General features: G+C 37.0%; 1 protein-coding gene across 5 annotated transcripts in view; it reads right to left on the minus strand.

Annotated features, from left to right (window-relative positions):
• Positions 1-14,791, minus strand: part of LOC101439444 (N-deacetylase and N-sulfotransferase 3) — a 260,119-nt gene that overhangs the window by 135,217 nt on the left and 110,111 nt on the right. For all 5 annotated transcript variants that reach the window (XM_058293492.2, XM_058293481.1, XM_058293511.1 and 2 more), the window contains 2 exons: positions 8,049-8,234; positions 972-1,100 (listed from right to left, as the gene is read on the minus strand). In XM_058293492.2, coding sequence (XP_058149475.1) covers positions 972-1,100; positions 8,049-8,234 — 315 coding nt within the window. The remainder of the gene's footprint in view (positions 1-971; positions 1,101-8,048; positions 8,235-14,791) is intronic.

The raw sequence follows: 14,791 nt of genomic DNA on the forward strand, positions 1-14,791 counted from the left end.
CTATGCAAAATTATTTTGATTTTTGGATATATGTGTAGATTTTGTTTCAAAACTAGATACCCTTACTTGTATCGTATTTTCTAGGAGCTGAAAAATAGACATGGTTAGTGAATACAAGAGGATGATGAAAAATACCTGCAATTTTATTTGCAGAACCTGTAAAATTAAGGTCAAATGAGCGGTCTTTCAAATTTTATTCTCTTTATCAAAGTATTATCCAACTTTTGTGCTGGATTTTTTTTTTCATATTTGGAAATAATAACATTTTTTCTTCTTGAATATTGCAAATGCCAGGGGCAAAACTCATACATCTCCTCATAAATAAACTTACTTTCACTTTTTATGTTAGAGATTTAGAAGGGAAATAAAAACCCTTCTTTTCCTTATATAGCTTACTTCAATTAGTTCTCCTTTCTCTATACAACTTAATAATACTTGCCTCAAGCAGAAATATGTATAAATGATTCACTGTGGAGCCAAACACAGGCATATAAATATTAAGAAATAAACGGAGGAAGAGTAACTGCTCACTTAACAGGGCTGCTCTGCCTCATCCTGTATTTGTGTATCTAATGATCCCTTTCTGCATGTACTTTACAAAAAATAGGGAAGTGATCACCTAAATGACCAAAGTGGTACCGATCGGGAATAGGAGGGTTTCAAAGTTGAAAAATCTTATTCCCCAAAGAAATCAGAATCTCTGAATTCTGAGCACTTTCCAATGTAGAGCAGGATCTGCTGAGGTGCATCCCTATTCCTGCCATCAAGTTCCTCATGTCACTGATACTGGTGGAATTAGTTTGTCCCCATTTTTGGATATAGTTCCATTTGGTTTTTACTATTGTTGTAGAGCTGGAACTTCATGTTTACTTGGCTGATAACTGTGCAATCATTTGCCTAGTTGTCTGGGCAATTTTCACCTGTCCTGCCATTTTTCATTATTTATTTGGGGAATAACTCAAAGTACTTACTGGGTTGAGGACGACAGTGAAGAAAAGTTCACCTCCTTGGATACTCTTGTCTAGCTCTTTAGGACCTCCTGGATATTCTTTGTAGTAAATTGTGTGAGTGAAAAGCCCACAGGTTTGTCTTGGAAGAACCTGAGGAAAAATGAACAAGTAAGGAAAAAGTTCTTTTCCACCAAATAATTTGTTGAACCTGAATTAATTTTTTTTTCCCCATGGAAGATGATGTACAAGCTGGTTTCATTATTCAACTTTAAATAAGGCCCAGAAAATCCTTCACACTCTGGGAAAGTGAGGATGACATCAGTACAGATGGAATACTGAAGAAAGTTAAAGAAATATTTTAAAAATAAGACAGACTTTAAATTATTTTAGCCACTTATCTATTTTAAATCTCAAAGTCAGTATTTCTATTATGAAGCCTAGTATATTCCAACATCTTAAAAAATTAAAAGAAAGAAAAAAGAAAAATGAGACTTTAAATAATTGGAATTGTCTATGCTATCTTGTAATTCTAGCAGGCAAAAATTTTAAGAATGATACTTTCTGTCAAAATCTAAACATACATTAGAAAATGAAGTCAATTATTAACCTAATGTGCTTTTTTGGAGATGATATTTTTAAAAGAACAAATATTTGAGACACAAATCACAATATCTGCTCTAGTCTGAAGATACTATAGGCTGTATGTGCTCACAATTTTAAGCCTAAAGCCTGCCAGCTGCAAAAGCAAGAGATTACGCATTTGGTTAGTAATATTTTAAAAGTATCACAAATATACATCACAAAATGGAAAAGCTTGCTTAGTAAAATTCTTTTTTACATATTTTATGTAAATGAAAGGCAATATTTTCTTCAATTATACAATTTATGATAATGACATTATTTTCAAATTCCTATAGCTTTGCTGGTAAAATATCAGTGCAATTATAAAGAAGTTGTGAACTAAAGCTGTGCAAGATGGTGGAATCCTCAACTTACTCTTCCATAATAACTTCATTATGACCTGTTTTCATCACTGTACACTTAAGTAGCAGAAAAATAATGAATGTATTTTGGATAGCTGAAGGTTTTATAGAAATATACACAATATTGCTTATTGTCCTAGCAAACTGATCTTCATTTTTTTTTTCTGTCTTGATTATTAAAGCACATGTTAAATTTGTTCAGTAAGTGCTTTCAAAATATTACCTGCCCAGAACTTTCCAGGCTTTACCACCCTTCACAAATGTACTAAGGTTTTGACCTTTAGTTTGAATGCATATTATAAAAATTTTAATCTAGTATTTGAAATGTTTTCCCAGAAACCATCATTCTCAGCTCAGTCAATTCATATGTCATTGGGTAAATCAAAACTATAAGTTCTATTTATTTTGGAAAATTGGTAAATATATCATTAGGAACTATCCCTTCTTGATGAAATGCCTTAAAGAGCTTGAGTTTAATGTACTGAGTATTAGCTCTGGTGCTGTGTTCAAAAGCATGATACATTCTCATAATACTATATACAAAATCAACCACAAAAGAGAACTAAGTATAAAGATATTTTAACTGAATTAAATGTATTTACTAATTTTTCTTGGAAATGTCATCTCTTGTAAATTAAAGCTTTATATAGCATTTATTCATTTATTTAACAAATACTCAATTACAAACTCTTTGCTAGTTCACATGGGAGAATGTGAAGATGTTTTCTACTTTTGGAGAATTTAAAGATACAGAGAGGGAAAGGGGAAATATCTCAAACCTACACAATAATAAAATGACCACATGTGATTAAATGCCAGGTTAGTGTCATATTTTAAAAATTCATGACTCTGAATCACTTTTAGGATTTATACCTTGCTTGGAAAACTATGAAATACATACAGGTCTGTCCTTGGGAATTGATTGCCTCGTTGATTCTATGCAAAAAAGAAATTTGAGTTTTGTCAAATTTTCAAATACTTGAGTCTGAACAAAGTGAAGAAAAATGCCAGGCTTTACCCTTCAACTTTGTGAAGGATCAGACCTTTTGGGAATATGAAAGTCACCATGTGCCCTACGAGAATCAGTGGACCACTGTAAGGAAACTGAGGAGATAATCAGAAGTGTGATAAGCACTGCCTTGCTCTCTGAATGTAATGCTACAGGATGCCAAATCTGTTTCTTGAAAATGCTCTCTTGTGCTAGAGAAGGCACGAGAGGGCTTTTCAAAGCATTTTACTGTAAACTGTCCTTTAGAACTGGTTGGGTGTGTGGCCCTATGGAAATCAAACTTTGAGGAAGCAATGTGTCACTGGAAAGCTTCTCCTGTTGATAAAATCTGTAAGATGCTTATGAAAGCCATGGTCAAACAAGCGTATGAGTCAATGGGACCTGAAGCCAATATCCTGAACCTATGGACTAATGCAGAAGCACTTGCCAACAAATGCTCCTGGTTGTTACCAATAAAGACAACTTAGGGATCTGCCAGCAGGATTAAGAGCAGTCCCCACTGATGGGCATCATTTTTAGAAACAGTAGGTAGATAATCAGGGTATGTGGTCTGATTGCTTAGAAGCCTCTGGCTCTCTCTAGAGAGATGCATCTAACCAGTAGGGATTAGAGTCAAGAGTCTTGATCTTGCTTCAGTTCCTTATTGAATGAGGATAAGAACTGCCCCAGTAGATAATGCAATAGGCCTGGATGCCTGGAGATTCTTGTTAGGGTTCAAATACCTTAAAATGTAATTGGCTCTTGGGCTTCTGTGATGGTTAGACTAATGTGTCAACTCGGCCAGGTAATTGTGCCCAGGTGTTTGGTCCAGCAAGAACTGGGCTAATTATAATAAAAGGACATTTATGGCTTTAGTTATCAGTTAGTTTACTGCATGATGGCTGATTATATCTACATCAACCAGGGAGACTACCATCAGCAATGAGTGATGCTTTATCCAATCAGTTGAATGCTGTAAAAGGGGAAATGATTTCAGCATTCAGAGAGAATTACCCAGCGTTTTTTTTTTTTTTTAAAGATTTATTTATTTATTTAATTTCCCCCCCTCCCCCGGTTGTCTGTTCTCGGTGTCTATTTGCTGAAATTCTGTTGTCGTCAGCGGCACAAGAAGAGTGGGCGGCGCCATTCCTGGGCAGGCTGCACTTTCTTTTCACGCTGGGCGGCTCTCCTCACGGGTGCACTCCTTGCGCGTGGGGCTCCCCTACGCGGGGGACACCCCTGCGTGGCAGGGCACTCCTTGCGCGCATCAGCACTGCGCATGGGCCAGCTGCACACAGGTCAAGGAGGCCCGGGGTTTGAACCGCGGACCTCCCATGTGGTAGACGGTTGCCCTAACCACTGGGCAAAGTCCATTTCCCCCCAGCTTGTTTTTGAACCTCCAATGTCTCCTGGAAACTCATCAAGGACCTTCACTGGACTTTCATCAGAGCCTCTGGTTTGCAGCCTGCTTGTAGAACCTGGATTTGTACATCCCCATGGTCACTTGAGAGACTCCTACAAAACCTCATACTATTTACAAATATCTCTTGTTAATTCTGTTTCCCTAGAGAACCCTGACTAATGCAGTTCCTAATGGAGTAACTAGTGTGTATTAGTCAGCCAAAAGGGTACTGATGCAAAGAACCAGATCTCTGTTGGCTTTTATAAAGAGTATTTGTTTGGGGTAGAAGCATATAGTCACAAGGCCCTAAAGAGTGCAACTCAAGGTACCATATGAGTACATTCTCACCCAAAGTCACTGGCCAAGTGTTGGAGCAAGATGGCAGGTGATATCTGTGAGAGTTTAGCTTTCCTTCTTCCTCTTAAGGACTCTGTGGTCCCAACTTCTCCCAATCTCAACTGCAGGCTGGTGTAAGGCTCATCTCTCTCTCATCTCTTTCTTTCTGGGTTCAGCTGCTCAGTTATCTTCACAAGGTCAGCTGTAGACTATCAGGCTCATCTCTCTTCCCAGGGCATCTGCCATGTCTAATGAGTGGTCTCTCTTCCTCTGTGTTCTTCTTCTCTGTGTGTTTACTTCTGTGTGAGAGTCTGTTTTATTCCTACCAAGGGGGTAGGGAATCAACCCTGCATGCCCCAATGACATGGTCAAAGAAAAGCCTTAATCTTGATTTAATAAAGTAAAAGTGAAACCTCTGAATCTAGCAAAGTATAATACACCCAGAGGAGGAGACCAGTTTACAGACACAATCCAATATCTATTTTTAGAATTCATAAGCAATATCAAACTGTTATCCTAGGATTAACATGTAACAGGAGTTCAGAGGAGAACAAAATCACTGTGGTCCTGAGTTAGGGATTGAGCTACTATATACCAAGGTGCTTTACATCTATATGTATAAGAAATGGAACTTGATATTGAAGAATAAAGAAAATAGGAGTAAGTAGATAATGGCTAGAAAGTCCATAAGTTGGAAAGAACTCTATGGAGATATAATTCTGTAGGCCTTTTCAGAAAGAGAAGATAGAAAGGTAGCTTTAGTCCTGATTGTTTTCTAGGACCTTGAAGACCAAGTTAAGGGGTGTAGAAAAAGGCAGTGCTTCAGAAAGATTAAAAGGATGGCACTGTGTTTAGGATAGACTGTAGTGGCGGTGGATGGGAACTGTAACAGACAAAGCGGGAACCAGCACCACAGTTTGCACGCGAATGCTAAAGTAGAGAGTTTAGATGATGGCTGTGGGAAAGGAAGGGAGTCATAGATAAAAAGATATTGCAAAAGAATTATTGATAGTATGTAGAGTCTAATTAGAAGTGGGTGGTCAGATTGATGTGGAGCTGTAGAATTGCTTTAGGGATGACAGGAACAATAGGCAGTGTGAGGGAAAGATAATGCATTTCATTGCAGGCCTTTGGAGTTTGATGTGTCAATGGATTATCAAATAAAAAACTCCCTGAATCCACACAACAAAATACAGGTGTGATCTAAGAGTCACTATTCAATTCCCTGCTCTTTTTTTCCTTTGCAGTCTCTCCCAGGGATGGCACAGTGGCTCTCAATTTGGTCTCAAATTGCTCTCAATTTGCATCTCTCTATGGATAGATCCAACAGTCTTGTCTTCTCTTTTTCTTGCATAATTAACTGCCTTCTGAACATTTCTCACTTTCAATTCTTATCCAAGAGCCCAGAAACCAAATATTGAGGGTTTCATTGGCTTGCTGCAAAAGGAACCACAGGGACAGTTCTGTTAAAACAGGAAATCTGTTAAGCCTTTATTTCTGGCAAGATTCATGAATTTTGAATACAGGTAAAATATGTTTTCAGGTGAAATGGAAAATGAACAGATCTCATGGGACACAGCCAAGCAAGTTTTCTGGCAGTACAGAAAGAAACAGAAACAAAAAGAGTACAACATTGAATAAAGTCCTTAGATTCTAACACTCAGTATTCTAAGACTGCATGACTTAAAAATGATAGGAAAGAACTGAATGCTTTTCACTTGTAACAGAACCCAGGTCTCCTAACCTCCTTCTGGCCAGAAAGTTGGCAGCTTGAGGCACACTCAGTTTATTTTCAGTAGAGAGGGAGGGCACATGGATGAAATGTGGTTGTGATATCCCCATTTAGAATTTACAACAGTTTTTATTTTGGGAAAAGACAAGAAAGGAGTTGACCTAAGTTAAATGTCATTACCCACTCTTAATTTTTGCAGAAATTGAAAAACTGTGTGAAAAAAATCAGTTACACACACATACACACATAAAATCAGTTAAACCTAATTCTAGGAGGTAGACATCTGTTCAAACATAGCAATTTGAAAGAGTTACAGTGGTGTAGTCAGTTTGATATTGCTTATGAATTCTAAAAATAGATATTGGGTTGTATTTGTAAACTGGTCTGTTCCTCTGGGTATATTAGATAGTTTCAGATTCAGAGGTTTCACTTTTACATGATTAAAGTATGATTAAGGCTTTGATTCATCAACGTCAGTAGAATATTGAGTCCCCACCCCCTTGGTGGGCAGGGACTAGAGAAAATGACATGGCTGAAGAGAGAGTTGGAATTTTGATGCTGGAGCCTCAGGAAGTAAATACACAGGAGAAGTACACAGAGGAATAGAGACAGCTCCATACACATGGTAGAGGCCCGCAAGAGAAAGAGCTTGAGAATCTACAGTTGATCTTGTGGAGAGAACAGAGCAGCTGAGCCCAGGAAGAAAGGAGCCCAGGGAGAGAGACATTTAGGAGGAAGAGGAGGGCTGAACCCTCACAGAGACTGGCAGCCATCTTGCTTCAACATGTGGCAACAGACTTTGGTGAGGGACGTAACTTACTCTTTATGGTCTTGTAACTGTAAGCTTCTACCCCAAATAAATGCCCTTTATAAAAACCAACCAATTTCTGGTATTTTGCATCAGCACCTCTTTAGCTGACTAATACCACATAGTGTTCTGTGTGGTAGTCCTCCCCAATGTGTAAATCTTAATCAGGAGGCCCATTCCTACTGTCACCAGTACTTTCCTTAGCTTTTCTGATTTGAAAAAAATTAGAATTTAACTACTTACTTTGTTAGGCTTCATGAAGTATTAAGTGATAATTCTCCAAGTAAAATATATTGACAATATACATTTGTCATTAGGCAATGGATATAAATAAGTTAATATTTTCTTTCAATTCTACTGTATATTATGATTTATTAATGATGTGTAGGACTTCACATGTGACCTCCTGTTGCAAAGAGTTGCATTTTTTTTTTTCTTTTAGCCTGGCATGGTAAAGAGAAGAAGAAAGTTTGGCTCATTAAAGGACAACATGATTAAAAAGCAGAGTTGGCATTAGTTTTACATGATAAGTAGCTTGTTGAAGAAATGATAGCTTCTAAAAATTATCTGCAAGTTGGATGTAATGTTTTCATAGTATTTTAATGTTAATGTCTCCTTAACAGCAGTATTGTCAGTAAAAAAATTTTTAGCCATATTTAAAGAATTGCAGAAAGTGACTTTAATTAAAATATCATGTACTTAGATATGACAAATGGGCTCCTGCAGCAGTGGGCTTTTCATACAATTAAACTTTTAACATATCCCTTTTCTCTTTTGCTCTATTTTCAAATGAAAAAATGTAAGTCTGGAAGAATGAGTTGCACCCTAAACTTACTGGAAGAAACTCACCATGATGTTTTTGTGGATGAAGCCCCTCCGGTATCGAGCTGGTTTCAGATGTGGATACTCTTCAGTGCTGGTGATTTTAATATTCCAAACCTTCTTCCAGGCCTCATAAAGCTGAACGTGTACAGGGTAGACGCCCGAGTGGTGAGGGGCCACTGCGTAGCCCATGTCAGTAGGAATGCTGTGCTCCTAAGACCAAGTAAATGTTAGAAATGGGAAGATTTACCTTGATTCTGTTGTTACTCTCAGATTTTCAAGTGTTCTGTAAATACCTTTGTTTAAACCCATCATTACTTAATTGCGGGATAAAATTAAGGAGATAGTATTAAGACTTCTAGACCTAAAGAAGTCTATTGACAATATACATTTATTTCATTCTATCATTCTTGATGATAGATTTATGTTTGAGAAGTGGTGGGGCAGGATTGGAGACTTATTATTATTATTATTTAATTTAATAAATAATAGAAGATAATAGAGAAGTTGTAGCTTTATACTTTAAAAAATATATATAGCATTCCCATATACCCCTCTATTGTTGACACTTTGCATTACTGTGGTACCTTGTTACAAGTGATGACAGAATGTTAAAATAGCACTATTAAATATAGTCCATAGCCTACATTAGGTGTATTTTTTTTCCATTTACCACCCTACTTTTTCCCCCTTTTTTCATTATTTTTTTTTTAAAGATACACAGATCACACAAAATGTTACATTAAAAAATATAATATCCCCACTCCCATATATCCCCACTCCCAACCACTACCCCCCTCCATTCTTCCCACAACCTCTTTCATCAGTGTGGCACATTCATTGCATTTGATGAATAAATTTTGGAGCACTGCTACACAGCATGGGTTATAGTTTTATCTTGCAGTTTACACCCTCTCCCAGTCCATTCAGTGGGTTATGGCAGGATATATAATGTCCTGCATCTATCCCTGCATATCATTCAGGACAACTCCCAAATTCCAAAATTCCCCCATATCATACCTCTTCTTCCTTCTCCCTGCCCTAAGCAACTACCATGGCTACTGTCTCCACATCAATGATACAGTTTCTTCCATTGCTAGAGTCACAATAATTCTATAGTGGAATGCCAGTAAGTCCCTCTAATCCGTATTTTATTCCTCTATCTTGAGGACCCTGGGATGGCAATATCCATTTCACCTCTAAATCAAGAGGGGGCTTAGATCCCACATGACTGATGGATGGGATTCTCCCGCTTGCAGTTGTAGACTCTCTTGGTTCCCTGGTGTGGTGGTTGATCATCCTCACCTCCCCGTTAGCTGACCTGGGTAAGTCCAACAAACTGAAGAGTAGGTGTTGCAACTCTGCTGAAGCTCAAGGTCCAGTTGGCACAAGGACAGTTCAGAGATTCACGTCTCCTGAGCATACACCAACCCCAGCACCAACCACAGGTTCAGTAAAAGTGACAGAAGAGGCATGTGTAGAGGAGTCACACCTGAGTCCAACTCCATCACACTCACAAGCGCAAATTCCCACTTGCTCACTGGCAAGGCACTGAACTCCAGAGCCACCTGTCATGACCATATTACCACTCTATTTTTAAAATCTGTATTAGTGTCCTACATTTATTATAAATCATGAAAGAACATTCTTATACTTGTACTATTAATCCAAGTCCATCATCCACAGTAAGGCTCATTGTGTTATATGGTCCTATGTTTTATCTTCTGACTCTCATTCTAGCAACACACATGACCCAAAACTTCCCCCTTCAACCACATCATTCATATATATAATTCAGTGCTGTTAACTACTCACAATAATGTGCTACCATCACCACCATTCATTTCTAAACATTTACAATCAAATAGAAATTCTTCATAATTTAAGTATCAGCTTCCCATATTTTAACCTCAATCTATCTCCTGGTAACCTATATTCTAGATTCTAACTCTATGAGTTTACTTAATATAATTAGTTCCTATCAGTGAGATCATGCAATATTTGTCCTCATGTGCCTGAATTATTTCACTCAGTATTATGTCCTCAAGGCTTATCCATGTTGTCACATGCATCAGGACTTCATTTCTTTTTACAGCCGAATAGTTTTCCATTGATGTTTATACCACATTTTGTTTATCCATTCATCTGTTGATGACCCTTGGGTTTCCTGCATCTTTTGGAAATTGTGAATTATGCTGCTATGAGCATCCAGTGTGCGAACATCTGTTCAAGTCCCTCCTTTCAATTCTTCTGGGTGCATATCTAGTAGTGGCATTGCTGGGTCTTATGGTAATTCTATATTTAGTCTCCTGAGGAACCACCAAACTGTCTTCCGCAGTGGCTGGACCGTTTTAGGTTTCCATTCATCCTTCCTCTCCAACACTTGTAATTTTATGTTTTTTATTTTAAATTTTACCCATGATAGAAGATGTGAAATGATAGCTCATGGTTTTGAGTTGCATTTCCCTAATAGCTAGTGATGTTGAGCATCTTTTCATGTGCTTTTGACCATTTGTATATCCTCATTGGAGAAATATCTATTCAAGTCTTTTACCTATTTTTTAATTGTGTTGTCTTTTTATTGATTTCTTCATATATTCGGGATATTAAACCCTTATCAGATATGTAGTTTCCAAATATTATCTCCCATTGAGTTGTGTGCCTTTTCACATTTATGATAAAGTCCTTTTATGCACAAAGGTTTTTAATATTGATGAAGTCCCATTTATCTGTTTTTTCTTTCACTGCTTGTGCTTTGGCTGTAAAGTCTAAGAAACCCACTGCTTAAAACAAGATCCTACATTTTCTTCAAGGAGTTTTATAGTCCTGATTCTTATATTTAAGTCTTGGATACATTTTGAGTTAAATTTTGTATATAGTGTGTGATAGGGGGTCCTCTTTCTTCTTTTACATATGGATATCCAAGTTCCCCAGCACCATTTGTTTAAGAGACTGTTCTTGTCCAATTAAGTGAACTTGGCAGCCTTGTCAAAAATCAATTGGTCATAGATGTGAGGGTCTATTTCTGAATTTTCAATTAGATTCCGTTGGTTGATATATCTATCCTGTACCGGTTCCATGCTATTTGACCACTGTGACTTTGTAATGTGCTTTAATGCCAGTGTGGCAGTTTGAGATTATTTATGAATTCCAAAAAGAGAGATAATGTTTGTAAACTGGTCTGTTCCTCTTGGTGTGATTACCCTTTGATTGTATTAGATTCAGCTGAGACATCTGATTAAATTATGTTAAGATTAGGGCTTCGAGTCAATCATGTCATTAGAGTACTAACTACTCAGTGTTTGAGTCCCAGCCCCCTTGGAAGGCTGACAAAACAAACTCTCACATGGAAGCAGATACACAGAGAAGATACACAGAGGATCCTATGGCCCTGGGAAGAGGATAAACCTGATAATCTACAGCTGACCTTGTGAAGAGAAGAGAGCAGCTGAGCACTGAAGGAAATTAGGCCCAGGAAGGGAGCTCTATTGCTACCTACAGCTGAGATTGGAGGAAGCTGGGACCATGGATCCTTAAGAGGAAAGAGGAAGGCTGAATGAACTCTTGCAGACATTGCTGGCCATCTTGCGTCAACACATAGCAACAGATTTTGGGTGAGAAAGTACCTCTTATGGTATCTTGAAATGGACTCTTTAGGGCCTTGTAACTGTAAGGTGCTGCCCCAAATAAATACCCTTTATAAAAACCGACAGATTTCTGGTACTTGTATCAACACCCCCTCCTCGGCTGACTGATATAGTCAGGAAGTTGAGACCTTCAACTTCATTCTTCTTTATGAATTATTTCATAGAATCTCAATTCAGCCCATCCTTGCCATAGCCAACTAGTCCTATTGCTCACAATTTTAATAGGTTAAATGACAAGAGCTGCTACAAACAACACGCAGTGCTCTCCGTAAAACAAAACCAACATTTACCAGAGGGATAAAACATAGCCTGCATTCTCTAGACCTACCGATAGGATTTTTTTTGCTTACTGCCCAGTTTCCATAAAAATTTCCACATTTGTGTTTGGTCACTCAATGTGTGCAGGAATAAACAATATTCCCTGCACTTTCAATTGGATAATATCGTCAAATTCTGTAGAGCAACTTTCTTTGAAGTAAAAGCCCTGCTTAAGAGTGAAAGAAGGAAGTAATGAAAGTGCCAAATAATTGAGAACTTAGTTGATTTGAAGTAAAACTTTTGCACATAAAACTACTCCAATTTTTTTTTTTAGTTTCAAAATTACAAACACACACTGCATTTATTAAATAACTATTCTCCACTTGAGATGGCCTATTAATCTCAATATGATCTTTTTGGATAGAGGACAACTGCGTAGGCATAAAAGATGAAGTCTGACTGTATAAAAGAACACCCATGGCTTCAGTAGTTGACATGTATTTTTTTCTTCCAAATGATTTTTAATTTTTCTGTATGTATTTTCAATTGCTTTAAAATCCTTAAAATTTCTACTCAAACATGCTTCCCTTGAATAAGTCATGGCTTTTCTTCATGCCAAAGAGCAATTTCACATACAGAGTACCATAGTATTTGGCTGCTTAAATGGATTGCATTGTAGAAACATGCTTTAAATGGATATGAAAACAGTGGAAGAGTCACAGCTAGCTTTGTTTTTCAATCAAAATAATAACAGGAGGGGGAAGGGAGTTTATGAAGCATCTGAACACAGAAGGAAAACAGGTCGCGAAGTTGCCATAACCTAACTACTGGTTCAGACTCCTTCACACTGCATAAATGACCCTAAAAAATGGTCCCAATCTACCTCCCTGGCCTCATTTCCTATCCGTATCCATTCTCCCCTCCCAATTTATGATGATTTCTTTCATTTCTTTGCTGTAAACTGTATACTTTTTCCCTCCTGACTGGAATACCCTTTTCCTCTTATCTTGTATGAACTGCTCATCATTCAAAAACTCCTACAGCTACACTTGAGGATGCTAGAACTGGAAGCGCCATATTGCTGTGTGAGAGAAAGAGAATGTGTGCTATTAGTGATAGAGTGGACCATATCTGTGATTTTTATTTTCCACAGTATTATATTTATTAACAGTTCAATAAACTTTGACCTACCCTCTCTTCTCATCAGAATCGTATTCTTTATAGTCTTTGCAAGAAATAGCAATTAGTAATATAAATGAAGTAAAGTTCTTCTACTAAAAGTTGTTAAGAATGTGGCAATACTTAGGAAAAATGCAATAATGTAATTTATAGACTACAGTTAACAATATTGTAATTTTCTTGTAGCAAAAGCAAAGTTGGTACTATATTAATGCTAAATGTAAAAAGAATAAGGGTTCTGGTTTTGTGAGACATGAATATGATTAAGCATTTTTTCTCTTCTTTATTTTTTCCATTAATAAGGAGACACTGACCATGTTATTTAACTAAATTGTATTCATCTGTGTATCTTTATGAACTCTGGAGGAACAAGTGAGTTAATTGTTGGAATTAGATGAGATAAAAGTGCCTGAATAGAACTTTTTAGGAGTAATGTGTCTATAAATTGTTGAACTGCCTTTTTTCTGTTATTTTATTTTTTTGAATTTGAAATAAAGTTATTTTTTTTTAAAAAAAGAACTAACAATTTTTAAGTTGGTTGCCTAAGACACTTGAAGTAGTTAGGGTTTTTGCTTGTTTTACTTAAATCAACCCCATTTTAAATTTGATTCTCCTGGAATTTTTTCTTCAAAGTATAGACAATATGTTTATGAGTAAATGAATTAGGGCATTAGTTCCTTTCTTTCTTCCATCTCCAAATCTGAGAAAATATGTTTCTTTTTCATATCTTGAGATATAGGTGGCAAAGGAGGAGTCTTATTATTATTTGATCATGGGCCAAAGGTGTCCTGCTTTAAAATTTCAACATACACAATTCATAAGGAGAATAATTAAACTCATGTACTAGTTTCTCAGCTTCAAAAATTATCTTATCCTGTTTAAATATAAACATAACCACCATGTCATCATGACACCTAAAAAGTTGACAATTTCCTCAACTCTTTCTTTTTCTTTTCCAATGAGAATTCAACCAAAGGCTATACATAGTTTGGTTACTTTTCTCTTTTTTTGACCATAACCTCAAGACTTCATTGTCATAATAAAACAAAAGACAAAACTTAGAGCTGGATCACTTGGCCCTTTCTCTTTTTGTCTTCTTCCAATTCAAAATATTTGTATTTCTTCATAGCCAATATTATCTTATATCTGCAGTTGGGCTCAATGTATTTAAGCTTCAACACAATCTTCTTTGTAATTTTAGCCTTCTTCCAGAAAAACAGCTCAGTCTGCTCAAAACAGCCACTCTATTTCCTGTCATAATGCCTCTTTCCCTGGGTATATAAGAACCCTTGCCCTTCTTGCATTATGTTACTTTGTGGGGTTGATGCTTGCTGCACTTCTTATAGAAAGTCTGGCAGGTGTTAGGAATGTTCTCCATGACTGCAGAAGAGCTATCAGCATGAAAAGAAAAAGGTTACTATGTCTCTCAAGTCTCTTTTCATCTAGACATTTTTCTTCTTAATTCTTCCCCTGGGGATTTGTAGAAGACATTCAATCATTTGTCTTTTAGAATTCCTCACATTTTGATTTTGCTGATTTATCCCCATGGTGTCACTGACCATGCTCATCTGTTCCAGTTTGAGGCCAGGAAAATGTCCAAATCAGAGCATCATCAAGGCTATGCTTTTTTCCAAAAGATTGGCTGCCAGTGAACCTTCTCTCCTCTGCCATATGGCAAAGCACATG

This window comes from Dasypus novemcinctus, chromosome 1 (genome assembly GCF_030445035.2).
Source record: "Dasypus novemcinctus isolate mDasNov1 chromosome 1, mDasNov1.1.hap2, whole genome shotgun sequence".
Taxonomy (NCBI): Eukaryota; Metazoa; Chordata; class Mammalia; order Cingulata; family Dasypodidae; genus Dasypus; species Dasypus novemcinctus.